We start from the raw sequence: 17,891 nt of genomic DNA, 5'->3' as shown, positions 1-17,891 counted from the left end.
CGCCGAGCCGGCCCCGCCATGGCCCGCCAGCTGATCGGCCCCGCGCTGCCGCCCGGCTTCCCGCGCCGCGCCGAGGCCGAGCCGGGCGAGGACTTCAGCCAGGGTGAGAGCACAGGGACGCGGTGGGAGAGCGGGGCTCTGCGGCCCTTGTGCCGCGGCGTGGGGTGCTCCGTGGGGGCACAGCGGGGTCTGCAGCCGGTGTTCCATAGCGGGAGGTGCTCTGCGAGGGGGATAGAGCGGCTCTGCAGCCCGTGTTCCAGGGAGCGGGCTGCTCCGTGGGCGGGAGAGCGGGGCTCCACAGCGCGGGGTGTACACCGCCAGTGCGGCGCCTGGATGGAGCTAAACTCACCGGGACGGTCATGACAGTCACTTTTTCAGGGGAAAAAAAAAACCAAAAAACAAGCGCCGTATGCGATGGAATGCTACAGATATGAAACGCTCTAAAATTAGTTTTAGAAAAATACTGCTTTCGGTCGCTTACTTTCGTCCCGCTCAAGTCTCCCGTGCTCTTTGACGCCTGTGCTCTTCAGCATCTCCAAGTGTGAACTTAGCGGGTAGGAAAGGAGGAGGCCGGGCCTGTGCAGCGGGCTTTCCTTTGCCAAGCCAAACCACTTCATCAGCTGTGGTTTTCCGGGCACAGTACCTCAGGACGTGGAGCAGACTGCCGGTCAGTGGGGCTGTGGTGCCTTGCCTGCCGGGGTCTGTCCTGTTGAGAGCTGTCACATGAGAGGTGGGATGCCACCGGGACCAGCTGACGGCCAGGCTGGCTCTTCTGCCGTGGAGCTCAGTTTCCCCACTGAAATTCTTGCATGTCCTCTGTCAGTAGTATCTCTGGAAGCAGCACTTTGAGCGTTTACACTCCTTGCCTTTAATCCAGATTCAAGGCACTAGTTCATATATTCAGTTTCTAGCTGTGTGCCACTGACCGTTCGGTTACTCCAAAGGAAGCAGTTTTGATGGGAAAGGTTTGTTGTGCTTGTCTGCTCTCTAATGTTTTAATCCAGAAGAGGGAGCAGTAGCAAGAGGGACAAAGCTGCTGCATCAGCTGACACCATGGCAACATCAAGCTCTGTGTCCGGATCTCTGCTTTATGGAGAAGCCCTGGCTGCATGAGCTGGTGCTGCCTTTCCTGGCCATATCTGTGTTAATGCCTTATTCACTTTCCATCAAGCCACTGAGCATGCTGCAAGTATTTGTATCATGTATGAACAAAACAACTTAAACTTGTCCTTAGGCCATGGGTTTGTGACATTGGGTGTTTCATCAGTGTCTAGTTTAGGTTAATCAGCTGAGTTTGTCCCCTCTTTGTCCCTGTGTAGATCAGTTCCATGGTATTACAATTGCTCTGGCAGCTGATCCAAGATCTGCTTGGAAATTCCTGTGTGAAGTGGGTAAAGGAATTTATTCACCTTTGCAAACAAACAAATAAAACCCCCAAACTCCAGCTACTGGCAGGTTGTTTGTTTTTATAATTTTCACAAACTTTTTCTGACTTTGACTTACAGCAGCACAGTGTCCCTGCTCACCCCATGAGGCAGACTGCTGCAGTGCAGAGGAAGAAGGGAGAGCAAGTACTTTGGCATAACACACTTTGCTGTACAGAACTGCAGCTCCATCTGGAGCCCTGCACCTGGAGTGACAAAAATCACACGGTGTGGCTGCCACCAGCACCTTCTGTGCTACAACACTTGCTGGGTCTTGAGTCAAATGGGCCTAGAATTTGTTCTGTAACAACTTCTCCTATGTGTTCTAACTATTTTAAGAAATGCTTCACCTTTGAAAGCTGAGCAGCTTTTCCAATATTTTTCCTGTCACAGTAGTCTCACTGATACTTGAGCTGCTCATTGCTTTTCTTGAAGAGCACTTGTTTTTTTTAGTCTACTTTCATAGTTTCTGTCTCCCAACAGCAAGAAAGTAGGACTTTGAGCAGTCTGTGGCAGAGAAGACTCTCAGGCACAAGAGAAGGTTCTCAGACAGACACAAGAAATAGGAGAGTGACTATGTATGATTATGATCAGATTTATTGCTAACACATTCCTTCTGGAGACAATCCACCTGGGAGCTGTCTGCAGCCTTGGGTGACTAGTTGGCCCAGTGTCCAGCAGCATTTTTACCCTTGCGCACGCTGATGTGCACCAGAGCCAGTAGCAAAGATCTCAGTCTCCCTGAGCCCCACTCTGCCACCCCTCTGGATACAAGCATCCACTCACTTTGTCCCATGATACCCACTGGTGTTCTTACCATGAGACAAACCACATTGCCTGTGCTGTCAGAGAGGTTGTTAATAATACTTCTGTGACCCTTAATCAGGAGCAGGGTGGAAGCAAATGGTAGCTGATCAGACCCCAAAGCTCATCCCTAGTAAATCCTTTACCTTCTCCATTGTCCAGCCCATGGGATACACTTATTTGCTGATTCTTCACTTCACAATGGTGCTTTGAAGCCGGACTAACTGTGCTCCTGCTGGAAGAATTGTACTTCCTTTGGCCCATTTGTCCCTGCCTCTGGGCTGTCCTTGTTCCAGCAGGAAAGAAATGCTAGGGAATGGCTAAAAATAGCCAGAGGCACAGAAGGGAGCTTTGTGTGTTTCAGCATTGAGGCCACACACGGATGTGTTGAATGTCTGAGTTGATCTACCACTGCGCTGGAGCTGAAAGGCCTTGTCTGTCCTTGAGAGCTTCCCAGTATATGTCTGATGGTGTGATAGTTTGCTCAGAGTCCCCAGATACAGCAGAAATAACCCTAACAAAACAAAAAGTAGCTTTTAATTTGGTTTATGAATTGAATTGACTTAATTTTCAGGCAGATAGTCACCAGAGCCAGCTCATTAGTGGGATGGGTCACTTCTAGTAGTTGTGAAACATTCACTTCAGTCTCACTTGGTCCTGTTTCTCTCCTCACATACATTTTTATCCCATTGCTCTGTTCTGAATTGTTCTGAGCTCTGGTTACTTTGTTATTTTTCTGTTGCTCTGTCGTTGCTACATCCATTTATCCTCCTCACCTCATTAGCTTTAGTTTCCTAACTCTTTGAGCTCTCCTCTGCTCCTCCTTTCATCTGTATTTTTCCACTTTTCCGTGGCTTTTGGTGAATTTTACAAACTTCTGATTAGATCTTGGCCTCCCTCTTCACCCTTTTCTTTCTTTGCTCCCAGAATTTATGCTTAGCAATTTGCTTTCCTACCTTTCTGCTCTTTCTTGTGGCTCCCCAAACCATCCTGATCCATAGCTGTATATTTGCCTGTGCTGATTGTTAGTCTCAGTCAGTACCATGATCATATTAATTTTTAATCCCGAGTCTCTTTCCCCTCCATTTCTTTTCACCATGTCAAATGACTTTTTCTTCCTCAGGCTTTAAATGCCATTTTCCCTTCATTAGTCAGTCTCAGTCTCTGTTTAATTTCTGGTTGTCCTGCTTAGGCTGCAGTTCCACTAACAAACAGTTCTTTCAGGGGAGTGCTGTGTTTTGCAGTGTTATTTTTATGCTTTTTAAGCTCCCTGATCCAGCTTATTGCATAGCTCATGCAAAGTTTTGCCAACACAACGGAGAGGAATTGGGATAAAAGTATTGGTGTTGAACAACATGCCAGTGGGACCACTGTCCTTCCTTAAACAGTTTTGGTTTTACTAGATCTGTGAAGTTCACAAAACTACTCCTAATTTCTCTCTTCCTCTCTAGTATCAGTCATCAAATTGTATCTGCATTTTTTCCTTCCACTCCAAGTCTTTTCTTTTGCATTTAGAGCAAATGAAGTCTGCTTGCATGATGTCAGGGCACCAGGTGGCTGCAGAAAGCAGCTTTGCAGGTTTTTGTTTGGGCTTTAAGTGCTTTTATTCAAGTGGTGCTTTTCATACCAGAAGAGGAGACTTATTGATAGCAGTTTTTATTCCTGCTTATCATTTATCTGTTTGTTTCTTTCATCTTGAACTTATTTTACCTTTATAGGCTAGGGTGTTGTGTTTGGTTTTTTCAGGGTGTAAGAAGTGGTTTGTTGGTTGGTTTTTTTTTCCTTCCTAGTGCTGAAATGGATTTGTATGTCCCTGGCAAAGTCTTTTCCATTAGAACAGGAAATAAAGAAGTGCATCCAGTGGCTGGATGCTTTGTAACTAGTCTTGTGCTAAACATGATTAAAAGCTTTGTGAAGCTCACTCGAAGGACTTGATTTCTGCCTAGCCTTTGTCAGCTAACAGTGGAACCATCATATGCATTAGGTTGTATTTTGTACTATCAAGAATTGTAGTTCTTCAACTGCAGATCTAATTTCCTGGTACCATTTATCATTTCATCTGACCCTTGACTGTTCATAAAGGGAACAATGTATTTTCCTCACTAAAGCACCTCTCTGTCCTGCAAGTCTTGTACTCAGTGCTTGAGATATTAAGAGGGGGAATGGTGTCTGTGTCTCAGGATGCTAAATCATCAGTAGAATCAAATCTCCATTACATGGGAACGTGGGCTGTTTGCACTGTGTTTGTGTAAATGGTGCCTTGCCCTGGATTGGGAAGGCCTCTTACCTGGGAACCATTGCTGGTTTTTGCTTGCTCCAGCTGACTCCTTGTTGATTGAGCCTGTGAGGGTATCTGTGTTAGGGGTCTTCTTTGGAGGGCATTTGCTGTTAGGGTCAGTGGCTATGCTGCTTCTGGACGCGCTGCACGTGGTGCTGTAGCCAAATAAATCTCTAAAAATCAGTGTCTGCTGTTGGGCACAGTGCCAGAAGCAGCTCAGACCCGTTAGCAGTAATTCTGCTGAGATATTACCCCAGAGCATGAAGGTTTTACTGGAGCATGAGAGCTCCATCCACTGCCCTGGCCTTCTGACAGCAGCAATTCTTTGAATTCATTTTCTGAATGCCTAAATCATCCCTTTTTCAGCAGAGTACTTAAATCTGTCCATGCTCTTCACATTTTGCTGAACTGATAATAACCTTAATCATTAAACCATTCCCAAAGCAGGCTGGCAATTAATTTAATACTTTATGGTCACAAATGCTCCCATTTAATAATTTATGGTCTCCCACGCTGTGTATGTAAGGATGATGTGTTTCTTCACTAGTAAGCTTCAAATGCTTTAATAAAAGTGTTTATTTTAAATATACTGGTTTATGCCACATCCATTGTACATTAGTTGTTACACAAATCAAGGCTTTCTAGTCCTGTTCCAGAGGATGCTTATGTAGCAATGGATCAGTAATGTCCTAAGAGCAGTTCAGTGTAGGTTGTTGATGGAAGTAAGGTGCTGAAAGAAGTAGCTTCTAGAAATTTGTTTAGATATCTTCTCTAAATGCTGGAGAGAGCAGTGATTAAATAAGCTTAAATCCAAGTAAATATGAGTTTTGGAGATGCCGTGATAGATCATAATTATTTGAAACATTTGGTAGGTATCCTTATTTAACCTGGTCTAGTAGAAGGTTCCCTGCCCATGGCAGGGGGATTGGAACTAGATAAATTTTAAGGTCCTTTCCAATCCAAACCATTCTGTGATTTTACGATCCCAAATAACTCTGGATGTTCAGTTGCAGGACCAGCACTGCCTCCAGACTACAAAAGCAGCTGTAGCTCAGAAACTCCTGACAGTGATGATGACTCAGAATCTCTTCCTCTACCCAGAGACACAAACAGAGACTCTGAAGAGGAGACAGAAGATCCAGCACCCAAGTGAGTATGTTTTTGGGTTATTTGTATATTTACAAATTCTATTGCAAATGTAATGTGTCCAATTTATGAAGAAGGGACAATGTTGTATAAAAAAATGTAAACTCTGTACCTCTGTAAAACTTTTGAATCCATGTTCTCCATGACCAGAAATGTTCAGCTGACCTGTTTGACATCCTATGGTGTAATTACATTTTTTGGGGCAGCCAGATTTCTATATTTATATGTTTTATTTTAGTTCTGCAAATTTGCGTGTTTATGCTAAGGACAGACACCACTTACCATGGGCATAAGTATTTGTTACTTGTGGGTTTGCACTGGATTTGGTATACTGATTTTCTTTGAGAGGCCATAGGACCTGTTTTTGGATTTATGCATTCAGTTAAGTCAACTCTAATGAAAAAAAACTGAATTGTATAGCAAGTAACAGGAGTCTGCAATTACTCTCATTTGTTGGGTTGATTGCTTACAACTGCTGTGTTAAGAATTTGTGTGTGTTTGCTCTAACCCTTGTACAAGAGACTTGAAGGTCATTATGCCATCTTAATGAGTGCTAGAGTAATTATTATTCTTTTTTTTTCTTGTTTTCTTAGTCAATAATTTTTCAGCTAATTAGAATTGAACAGGAAAAATACTACTCAAAATGCAGACAGCATATAAAAATGGGGAAAGTACTGAATTTTAAATTACTTTGTGACTAGAGAATGGTATTTCAACATTATACTAAACTTCTTTCTGCAGCAAAAGCATTCTTAATGTTGTTTTTAAATTTTTTTTTCTTTTTTAAATGTCAGAACGTTTTTGAAGTGAATCTTATACTCCCAATTTTTTAATTGCTTCAAATCATTTTGGATCCTTTTGCACTGTTTCCATGGTAACAGCAGGATATTTAGTAGAGAAGACCCTATGAAATAATTTCATGTGGTTTTTTCCTTTTTAAAACATAGGTAATTGCTATGCTTGTCAAGGTAATTATTAAGTGAAATCTGTATTTGCAGAAAGCCAAAAAGAACTCATGAAGACGATGATGATGATGATGGCTTTTTTGGGCCAGCTCTTCCTCCTGGATTTAAAAAACAGGATGATTCTCCAGAGAGGTAATTAAAATGGAATTATATTTGGATTCTTTTCCTCAAAACACAATTATTTTAGATTAAATGTTTTGTGTCACTATTACAGAACATTTCAGTTGTGCACTTGAGATTGAGATTATTAGAGGTAATGCTTCCTCCATGTTCTGAGAACAAGAACAGCATTCCCTTGAAACAGAGTACCAAGGGCTGGTGCTCCTAGACCAGGTTGGAAGGAGAGTAAAAGAACTCATGTAAATTTTCTGAGATGTATTTTGGACGTCAAATTTCCTCCATTTCTTTTGATAGGTCTCAGATCAGTGGAGAAAAAACAAATTATAGGTACAAGGACCTGTAGTTCTGTGTTGTTCATTCAGATCTGTGAGGGGCTGGGGCAGTTACCTTGTGTGTGGTGCAATACCATGTCCTTTGCTAATGCATCAAGGGTTATTGTTCACATGTCTCCAGGTATAAAACTACTATGAACACTGTAGGTTTCTAGAAAAGAAGCTGTCAGGTCTACACAAATAAACATTATTTATGGTCTCTATTAGGAAGTTTTCCATTTGATTGCTTACAATTATAAAATACTTCCCCCCCAAAATATATTGATTTTCTATACAGAACTCAACAGTGTCTCACAGCCTTTTAGTCTTCACATTAATCTGGACACTTCCTTCTATAATTTGAAATTACAGTCCATAGTGGAATGGGTGCTTCCAAGGGGATACCTCCTGATGAGAAGTACAAGAGTCCCTTGATCACTTTTATCTTCCTCAGAGCAACAGGAGTTGGTAGATAAAATTATACTTGCTTGTCAGGTATGAGTGTTCAGTTCCAGGAAAGTGTCTCAATTTACTGTTGAGCTATGTGTGAAATATACCATCTCAAAAGAAATTTCAAAGTTATTTCTTCTTTTTTTTTTAAGTTTCCATAATTTTTTATGATACTTGGCAGCATAAAATTTATGTAACTAAGCAAGAATTTATGTAACTAAGGTTATTTGGAAATATCATTCTTATGTACATTTGGTCACACTTTGCTGTAATCAAAAAACTCTTTTGTAGTTGTGGGTATCATGCTCAGTGGGATCGTTTGGTGATTTGATGGTCCCATAAACAACTAATTTTTTTTTACTTTTTCTTGTGTATCCACTAAGCATTATTTTAATTATAAAATATAGCAGGTCATTAAAAATAATGTATTCTTTATTAAAAACCATAAATGTTTGTAACTTCTAATATCAGCAGAGGTAGCCTTCTTACTTTCTTGATTTTTGACATGAATACTCACGGCAAAATGGAAGAGGAAGGGGCCATTCACTCAAGGGCTGGACTTGATGGTCCTTGTGGTTCCCTTCCAACCCGGAGTATTCTGTGACATTGAGGCAGGAGTCTGCTCTGTGTCTGTGATAGATTAAAGCAGTAGAAGGCACTTGGCACTCACTGTATTGCTTTTCCCTACCTCACCATACAATTGCTCCTAGCACACACTGAGAAAGCAGATTGAGGAGAGCTGTTTTGCACCCAGGCTGATTCCCTGAATAGGTGGGAACAGTGAGATGTGTGGGAAGAGCCTTGTCTGTCTTCCACCCCCGCACACCTGGGAGTCTGGGAGGCGTGTGAGCCGTGCAGGGCGCAGACACAAGGCTGCTGTCTGCCTGCTGCATTGCCCTTAGCCTTGAGCAGATTGCCAGCTGCCAACTGAGCCATGAATAATTGAAACAAATGCAGGTCGTTTGTTTCAGTGTATGGACAGGCTGTTTATCAGCTCTGTGTGACATACTCGTTCTTTTAGGAAAGCTTTTATTCTCTTACATCTTTTCCAGACTTGTCAAAGCAACGTGTTCATGATTAGGGGCAGCTCATGTGGCAATCTGCAGCTTGTTGAAAATGGTTTGAATCATTCCAGCATAAAATATATATGTGAAAAGATTTCCTTCAACTTTGAAGATTATATTGCTGTTTATCAGTATTAGGTAGAAGTACAGCACTCATAAATATTTCTGAAGTGTTCACACATCAAGGTAAAGAGTGAAGGTGATATTAAAAAAATTTATGTTATACATCAGAAGAATGCTGAAACACCCATCTTGAAATGTGCATTAGCAAGGACTTCCAAGTCCAACTACAGGAGAACAGTCTTTGCCATGTATGAAATGCAATAATCCTTAAATTAACACTTAGTCCATAGGTTTGGGGATATTTTTTGACATGGTACTGGTACTGAAGTTACCTACAGCAGTAAAATGTGTTTACCAGTTATTAATTAGTAGTTAATATATTATTAGAGTAAATATATTATCAGAGTTAAAATATTACTAGTATATAGATTCAATTCACTTTTTCAGAGACCCTTTGGACATCCAGGAAACTGTCAAGGATCATGTCAACTCTGTATTGCTGAGGAAAGACTTGAGGAGATATTCATGTAGTGGAAAAGAAAAAGCATAAGGAATGGAAAGGATGGGAAGGAAGGACATGAAAACAACTTTTCTGTTCCCTAAAGGGCCTTTGAGCTGTGACAGAATCAAGACAGAGCATTTGGGATTGGTTCTTTTTCACAGGCTGCAAAGATACAGCCCACCACAGAGATGTTCATATAAATAAATTTCAGGAGAGAGCTTTCTTTATAGTTTGATTTCTCTATCTCTCCATGCAGATTAAAGGTACTTGTATACTAAAATAAAAGATTCTTTTTGCTATATCTGTATAAGTTTAAACTCTTTAAATTACATTAGGAATTTAAAACATGGTCTTAACAAGAAAGTAGTCGGGAAGGAAGGAAGGAAGGAAGATAAAACTGTAGCAGCTAGGTGGAGATGGAACTTCAAAATTAACTCAGACTTCTTGCCTGGTTTCAAAACCTTACCAGTGGCCTTGTCCTGGCCTGAGCTCATATTTATTGCTCATGTCTGTGTATCTGTGGTTGGTTCTTCAGGGAGTCTTTTATTTCCTCTCTTTACACCCTGGCAACAATATCACTACAGCAGGGCTGTCCTGATTAGATTAAGTGGGATTGAGTAAAGGCCATAATTAGCAAATTCAGTTCAGGTGTTGTTACATTTAATAATATAAAGCTCACAACTGAAGGTTGCAATAAACAAAGTCTCCTCTTACACTGTGAGATTACTGTCATCTGGATGTGTCTTCAGGTGACAGTTTTAAACTAATTAAACTTTTAATTAGTTTTTACTAGCTTTAAAGACTATTATGGTGGATTATTAAGAGGAACCCACATTCAAAAGACTTTCAATACAGCAAGCAACGTTTCTTTGAGCTCAGTTTGTAGTAGTCTTTTCACCACTGAAAAGAGATTCTCACCTTTCTGTATTTGTGGAGACAGCTGATTACCATTTCTTGCAGAGCTATTGCTTAAAAACAAATCAGTGAAGTTACCTGGACTACAAAACTTTCTTTCTCTTTCCCACTCCAAGGTAAAATAAAATCAGAGCAGTTCACTGTTTCTGCTTATTAAAGGACAATGAAACTGAGGTGCAAGACAAGAACAAGGAAATTGGGTTTGATTGTGAAGGAGGAATATATATTTGTCTTATCACCTTTCATTGCTCTTGAATCTGGTGAAAGAAGCTAAGGAAGAAAAAAGTGGATTTCCTTGACTACATGCTGCAACTTTCCTGATTCTAGTTTTTTTTTTTTTTTTTTTTTTGCATCAAATCTGCCTGCACAGGTTCTCCTGGAAAATGGAGGCACTCTTATTCAGTTATTTCTACAGTATGTGTGCACAGGGGCACACTTGGTGTGGGGAGGAAGGAAAGTCATACTTTGCATTGATGTTTGATTTTTATACTGATTTTTCCCCCTCAACTGAAAAAGCGATTTTTTTTTCCCTCTGCTGTCAAGGCCCATTATAGGTCCTGCATTACCACCTGGCTTTAGGAAAGCTTCAGAGGACACCAGAAGTAGCAGATGTTTCATAGGACCGTCTGTTCCATCAGAATCCCGTCCCCAGGTTTGTGCAAAGAGAGACCTTTTGTTTTAGTACAAGCTATCTGAAATGGTAAAACAAGTTGCAGCCTGAAAGAGACTACCAGATACTTCTCAGGATGACAGTTTAATTTTGGACCATAAAGTGTCTGGCATATTTTTGCTGGAGTCAAATACTTGAGCATAAATAAGCCTTTGATAAAAAAGAAACAAAAAAGACTGGCCTGGTTTGTTTTGCCTTTGTTGTTAAATAGATGGTGCACTCACTGAACACAAGCAATCTTGGCATCCTAAACTGCAGGCAGAAAACACATCTTCACCTCCTTAAAGATGTTTACTGGTGGCTACAACCTTTAAATAAGTTTATCTAAAAGAATACAATCAAGAATGGCATTACAGTGTCACTAAATTGTTCTTAGCAGCTGCAGGACAATACCTGTTACTGGGAGTCAGGTGCAGGACAGTGACACTGACTTGTCTTTTAGGTTCACAATTTTTGACTTTTCTGATCTTGTTAGGTAAAAACTAGGTAGAAGTTCTGGTTGCAGAATAATGCATGTGCTACTAAAGAACAATGAGGAACAAGATGTGTGATAAAAGGCAGCTATGGGGAAGGTTGAACTCCCTGAACATGGGCTTTCAGTACCGTTCTGAGGGATACAAATTGCCTGTGGCAGGGCCTGGCAGGTAGGGAGTAGCACTTTAAGAGAAGGTCATACCCTTCTTGAGCAGCACCTCTTACGTCAGGCAGGAGACACTAAGACACCAAAAATGGTGCTGGATACCAGTGCTTAGGCAAGTGAATCTCTCTCATGCTGTGTTAAACTGAATGTTAATTCCTTGGGAGAATTAATGGTTATTCTGTTTATTTTAAAAACACACACATTTTTACAAGTAACTCCCAGATACTATGGGAGATGCTAGACACACTAGTAAGGAAGGATGCAAAGACTGCTCTGAAACTTCACTTTTTTGGTTAGCAGTTGCAAAGCATATAATTCTCCAGCCTCCTACAGTGAGGGGTGTTGTAATTCATCGTGCAGAAAGATTATCTGACATTTCTGAAGTACTCATCGTCTTATAACTCCAAATAATGATTAAGCAATTTATCATAGTGACAAATCTCTTGAGGCAGAGATGTCTGCTGTCTGCTTTTATATTTTGCAAACAAAAAAGTCTCTCTTCTCATAAATACATCTTCCAGCTTTTTTACAGGTATTACAGAACTTACCTTTTTTCTCTCCCTAATAGTTATCTTTTTGTTACCTCTTCCTAATAATACTCTTTTTCTTATTTTTTAATATGAGTAATTTCTTGTTGGCTTTTTAAAAAATGTATTTAATTATTTTGTATTCAAGTACATCTTTAGAGGCATGCTGACTCCTCACTTTGCTTTAGTGAATCTAATGAATCACCACCTTGTGTATTCTCAATTTGTGCTTCCTGGCTACACAGCCTTGTCATCCTACTCCCATTGCTTTATCAAGCACAGTCAGACTGTAGCAAAATCTTTGCATTTTTGTAGATATTGTTGCACTTTTTAAAATTTTGGGCACGTTAGTTTTGCACCCAGGGCACTGTGGCATCACAATTTTCTGTCTAGTATTGCTTCCATCCACATCTGTACTGTTTGAACTTGGAGGGAGGCACCAGTGACCTTTTTGTACAACTCCTGGCAAGTAGGAAGATTTTTATTGACATCTAGTCCCTAACAAATATAATTTTTTAGCCCTTCTTCAAAAAATTCCTTAGAATGCAATGTCAGAATCATGGAATCTTTAAGTTGGAAAAGACTTCCAGGATCATTGAGTCCAACCTTTGATCAATCACCACCTTGTCAAATAGACCATGGCTCTAAGGGCCACATCCTGTCATTTTCTGAACTCTTCCAGGAATGGTGACTCCATCACTTCCTTGGCAGCCTGTTCTTTGATCACCCTTGATAACCCTTGCAGTGAAGAAATTCCTCCTGAAGGGATCCATGAGGGATCGAAGAAGTGAATGACAGAGCCAAAGGATTAGTTGGAGATGCTGTACTTGCAGGGGCATAGTACCATGTGTGCCACCAGTACCGTACCTTGCACTCCATTCTTTCTGACATCCTTACAGCATCTGAGCTCAAGACAGTTCTTGCAGTGTGAAACTGTGATCCTTATTAGGGAAATGCATCCAAGTGTTGCTGGTGATGGTAAAGCCCAAAATAAGGAAGTTGTATGCTTGTGTGTTCCAAACTCACCCACGGCCACAGAGGCTGCGTGGCTGTGAGCAGAGCAATGTAAAGCAGCAGGGCTTTGTGTGCTGCCACTGCCTCTACCAGCAGTCTTGCCTCAGACAAGAGATGCTGCTTTTGGCAAAATGGAGACAAAGTATCCGTGTTCAAGTGCTAGAACAGGTCTAGTCTGGAGTTCTAATCCAGGTTTTTGTTGTGTGGGAAATGCGTTACATTAGGTTTATATGCTCTTCTAGACAAAGTCATTGTAATTCTATAGAGCTGAAATGTTCCTTGATGCTCTTAGCACTGTGTTTGAAAGAAATGTTTTATTTTTGGAAGCTGACAGATAGCAGCGAGGATGAAGACAATTTAATAGGCCCAATGCCTGCAAAAGGACCAGTGGAGTCTGATGTGGCTAAAGAGTTTGAACGCAGAGCTCAGAGAATGAAAGAAAAGCTTACTGCAGCAGACAGCGTGAGTTGGATTTCTTAATTTATAGTATTTTGTTGCTGGAGTGCATTTGTCTTTCTCTTTGCCTATTTCTGTGTAAACCTGGTTGCAGTTCTACTTGGGATGCTACGTGTGTGCAGGTGGTAAAGAAAAAGAGTCTGTGATTTCTGCTGGAAGCCAAGAGATTCAGGCAGTGGTTTTTGATTATGCTTTTTTCACTCTCTTCTCCACCCCTACTTCTTTTGCAAAGGATGAACCCAAACAAGTTACCAGAGAATCATGGATGACAGAGCTTCCACCTGAGCTGAAAAGCTTTGGATTTGGCCCAAGAACATTCAAGAGACGAGCTGATGACAAATCAGGTGATAGATCTATTTGGACAGATACTCCAGCTGACAGAGAGAGAAAAGCCAAGGTGAGCATTTATTTATTTATTCATATACACTTGCAGGCAGTAGGTGTTACTGATGTTCTGTGAAAACAAAGTAAAGATACTGTGGGTTGGTCGGTGAAATTTTCTTTCCCAGATTTTTCTTTGTTATTAAAATTTACTAATTCAGGTTTAAAGATAAAGGCAATGAAGTAACAGCATTATATATCATTGATATGCATTTATTTCTGCTCCCTTTTTGCAGTAATCAGATACTCTCTATCATCTCATTGACTTTCCGATTAGCATGTCCAGTTTCTTCTTCCATCAAGCTGAGCAGAAAATATCTGATAGTCTCTATCATGGCCTTTACCCTCCAGATTTAATTAAAGTAGATATAGATTTGCTTGCTTTTTACTTCAGACATTCTGATTACTGTAGCATGTGATTTTCTTCTACTCACCAGGAAAGAGAAGAGGCAAAAAAGTCAAGCAGTAAGGATAATGAAGAAGTGGTATTATCTGGGAGGGACAAGAGGCTTATTGAGCAGGTGTCTTCATACAATGTAAGTGTAATCACAAAATACTTCCTTTATTTCCTTTAGTTCTTCACTTTTCTTCTGGTTCTCATTTCTAGTGCTTCTGGTTTCCATGGTGATGCCACTACAGTTTTCCCTTTTAGTGCCCAAACCTACTGCTGTTTTAAGATATTAGAATGCTTGGCATTGACATCAACAAGAGCAGAATTGGGTCCTCTGCAAAGTGACAGAATTTGGGTTTGTGTATATTGCCTCAGTTTTAGATGATGCTTTCCTTCAATCATTCTCATGTCAGGACATGGTTGCTGGGACCTTAGTTCAAATATTAGCTTGCTTCACCCAATTACTGACATCCCAAGAATCAAACAACAATGCAGGTTTAACTTTTAGGCCAACATATGCACTAACCTAAAAAAGGGTTGATGGTCACTGCGTTAATTACATTAACTACTCATTACAGGAACATCACCACATGTAGTTTTTCTCAGTCTCTACAGGAGCAGATAATGTTCACAGACAGATGTTGATTACTAGAAATCTGAACTCCATGTCAAATTCCCTCTCACTTTTCTGTCAGTCAGCCCTGTTCCTCAAAGAGTGTGCACCACTGCCTGCCTTATAGCTTCTGTTTCCAGTTCTTCCCTGATGTATGGCCTGAACTCCTACAGAAGGCATCTTGTCTCTTGAGAGGACAGTTAACTTGAGAATCACATCTTTGGCTTATCTTACATGTTTATCTGATAATTAATTTAACTTCTGATAATTTATTTGTAGTTCATTAAGTGATATGTTTCTCCTGACTTTGAGACTTGCAAATCCAGAGCTATTAGCATTCTGTCTTAAGGTTCTTCTTTAGTGTCTGTTTCTCTTGTCACTATGAATATAGTAGAATAATTTTCATGTAAAACTATGGGTTTTGCTCTCTGACATTGGTGGAATAAAACATGCACAGGCCGTTGCTGTTTCTAAGATTCATGGAGTTGTCTCAAAGTTTAAGAACATTGTTTCTTGGGTTGTTTTTTTACTTGTTTTCTCTCTTTTGTTAAATCTCTTTTCTGATTTTCAGGTGGTTGTTGTGGCTATTTTTCTTTTAAAGTTTTTTTCTCTATTCTTTCCTATTTCTTTCTCCACTGACATTTACTAAGGATACTTCACTAGAATAGATTTCATTCTTAAAGTAGTTTCTTCTCTCAATGCTGATACAACATACATTCTCTGGTGCAATTTTGTCAATGCTGGCACAGTTGCATCATGAATAAGTATTGTCTAATTTCCATGAGAATCTTTTCCTAACTCATGCATAAGCTTTTATTTGCATGTGTAATGTAGTAAGTGTTTCCACAGGTAGTGAAGGAAAATCATGAGAAAAGAGAGCTGCTCAACTTTTGCACTTTTTGATGAGAGAATTGGTTTAGATACACGTCACCCTGTTTTTTTAAGATTTTTAAGCTTTCTGATGTTGACATTTTTGTAGTACATTTTCTTACACACTTTTTGTAAATAACTTATTGTTTTACATTCTTTGATAGAGAAAGAAAGAATTGATAAACTGTTAGTTTAACCAGTGTCATTAGAGAGGTGTCACTGTCACCCTCCAATCCACTGTCACTTTTGTAAAACTATAAATATTAGAGTCAGAAAATAAACTTCCCTTTTTTCCTTCACCTTGAGAACAGTAGTGTGCTTGTGTTCTTTTGTGTCCTATAGCAACAGATACACAAATGCACTGTACCTGAGTAAATGAGGGACCTCATGGTCTTGGGAGAGCTAATCCAGCTCCTGTGTGAAATCAGCTGGAGTTTTATGTTGTGCTTGAGCTGGATCATGCTCTCTAAGAAATGCAGCTAAAGCCAGTGAGTTGGCAAAACACATGCTCCAGCTCAAGCCTGTGACTTTGTCCTGTGGGCTTTCAACAGATGATTCAAAGTTAGGAGCACACATGTAAAAACCCATCCTGCTGCATGGAAGATTGAAAGGGTGTCTAGCTTGTTCCTGCCCCTAGCAGTCACCAAGTCCAGGTGCTTAGGGGATGTGTATAGGAAACTTGGCCTGTACTTTGAGATCTGTCTTTTGACATGGTGTCTTCATTCTGCCAATAATGTCAGAGCAACTTTTATATTTATTTTGCAACATGTTTATAATTTATCTGTGTTGTCTGCGGAGATTCAACAACATCATGGCTACCTACAAAATTGTGGCCATCTACATCAGTGAATTATTATTATTTTAGCCTAGCCAAGATTGCTCACACTTTCTACTCCATGTATGCTAAATTTATCATTCTATATACAGTTACTAAGCTGTCTTCTTTTTCTGGAATTTTTAGCCTTCCTGACTTCAGTCTTTCAATTTGAATTTTCTGTATGTTGTTGATATTATTTAATACTTTACTTCCTCTTCCTCCCCATTTTTCCCAGGAGTCAAAGAGGTCAGAGTCTCTCATGGACATCCACCAGAAAAAGCTGAAGAGCAAAGCATCTGAAGAGAAGAGCAAACCTCAGGAAAGAAGGCCATTTGACCGAGAGCAGGATCTCAAAGTCAATCGCTTTGATGAAGCACAAAAGAAAGCTCTTATAAGAAAATCCAGAGATCTGAATAGTAAATTTGAGCACAGTAAAGGCAACATGTTTTTATAAGATGTGAAAGCATTTAGCTTTTTTGAAGTGAAGTCCATTAAAATTTGAATACTTAATTTTTATAAGTATTTTTCTGTAAATATTTGTATCCAAAATAAATATCCTAATGTTTAACTATTTTTCCTTGTCTGTAAATACTCTCTTAGGGAGGATCATCTGTACTGAAACTAAACTAGCAAAGGGAAGTCCTGGTATAAAAAAATATAAATTTGCTACTTTAAAGCTCTGATATGTATGTTTTTTTGTTGTTCACATAAAAATGATTAATTAAAATAGGTAGGTTTTAAGGAGCTCTAGGTTTAATCTTGCAATGGAGTTGGCAGTTTTGCTTTTATTCCTGCCATGCTTAAGATCCTCTTTCTGAGCCTGCGGTGAAGGCCATGGAAAAATCCCTTTTACATTTGTCTTCAGAACATTGCTTGACTGGAGTTTCTGCTGGAGAGTATAAACTCAAATGGCAGCTTTTACATTTGCCCAGTGCTTTTATTTCTCTAATTCTGTGTCTGTACATATATACAGGTTTATATGTATGCAGTACAGTTTCTGTGCTGTAGCACGAAGAGCTAGGGGTAGCAGGAGTAGTAAAACCTCAAGGTTTTCAGAGTTGGTTGTAAAATGGTAGTATATGAGAAGAGAAAATCTAATTTGAGTTTCAATTTGTAGGGATTGTCATCAGAAATCCATCTTTTTTTAAGCACATACAATGTGAAAATCAAAATAAGGCTTATCTTGTCCATTAATTTGCAGACCAGAGCAGCTCTTCTGTAAAGAAGGAAATAAATTTGACATTTTAAAAAGTCTACATTCATATCTAGAGTTCTTTACCTCTTCTGTGGCAGCAAAAGGGGTTGTTAAACCTTGCAGTGGGCTGCTCAAGGAGGTGGTGGAGTCTGCTTCCCTGAAGGTGTTCAAGAAACAGCTGGATATGGCACTCGATGCTTTGGTCTACACAGTGGTCATCACTCAAAGGCTGGACTCAATGATTTGGAAGTATTTTCCAACCTAAATGATTCTGT

At 40.0% G+C, this 17,891-nt stretch overlaps 1 protein-coding gene across 1 annotated transcript; it reads left to right on the top strand.

Annotated features, from left to right (window-relative positions):
- The first annotated feature begins 16 nt into the window (after positions 1-16).
- GPALPP1 (GPALPP motifs containing 1) lies at positions 17-17,677 on the top strand. The gene is made up of 8 exons (XM_063149333.1): positions 17-103; positions 5,514-5,655; positions 6,651-6,749; positions 10,586-10,694; positions 13,221-13,355; positions 13,582-13,746; positions 14,168-14,266; positions 16,657-17,677. The coding sequence occupies exons 1-8, from the start codon at positions 19-21 to the stop codon at positions 16,873-16,875; spliced, it is 1,053 nt and encodes a 350-aa protein (XP_063005403.1). The 5' UTR covers positions 17-18; the 3' UTR covers positions 16,876-17,677.
- The last annotated feature ends 214 nt before the right edge of the window (positions 17,678-17,891 follow it).

The sequence above is a fragment of the Melospiza melodia genome, chromosome 2, assembly GCF_035770615.1.
Source record: "Melospiza melodia melodia isolate bMelMel2 chromosome 2, bMelMel2.pri, whole genome shotgun sequence".
In the NCBI taxonomy this organism is placed as follows: Eukaryota; Metazoa; Chordata; class Aves; order Passeriformes; family Passerellidae; genus Melospiza; species Melospiza melodia.
The sequence above is the reverse complement of the archived record's forward strand: the minus strand, read 5'-3'. Positions and strand labels throughout refer to the sequence as shown.

Coding starts and splice junctions, on each gene's coding strand:
- GPALPP1 (XM_063149333.1), top strand. CDS start 19: ATGGCCCGCCAGCTGATCGGCCCCGCGCTGCCGCCCGGCTTCCCGCGC. Junction 10,695..13,220: donor CATCAGAATCCCGTCCCCAG/GTTTGTGCAAAG, acceptor TATTTTTGGAAG/CTGACAGATAGCAGCGAGGA. Junction 13,747..14,167: donor ACAGAGAGAGAAAAGCCAAG/GTGAGCATTTAT, acceptor TCTACTCACCAG/GAAAGAGAAGAGGCAAAAAA.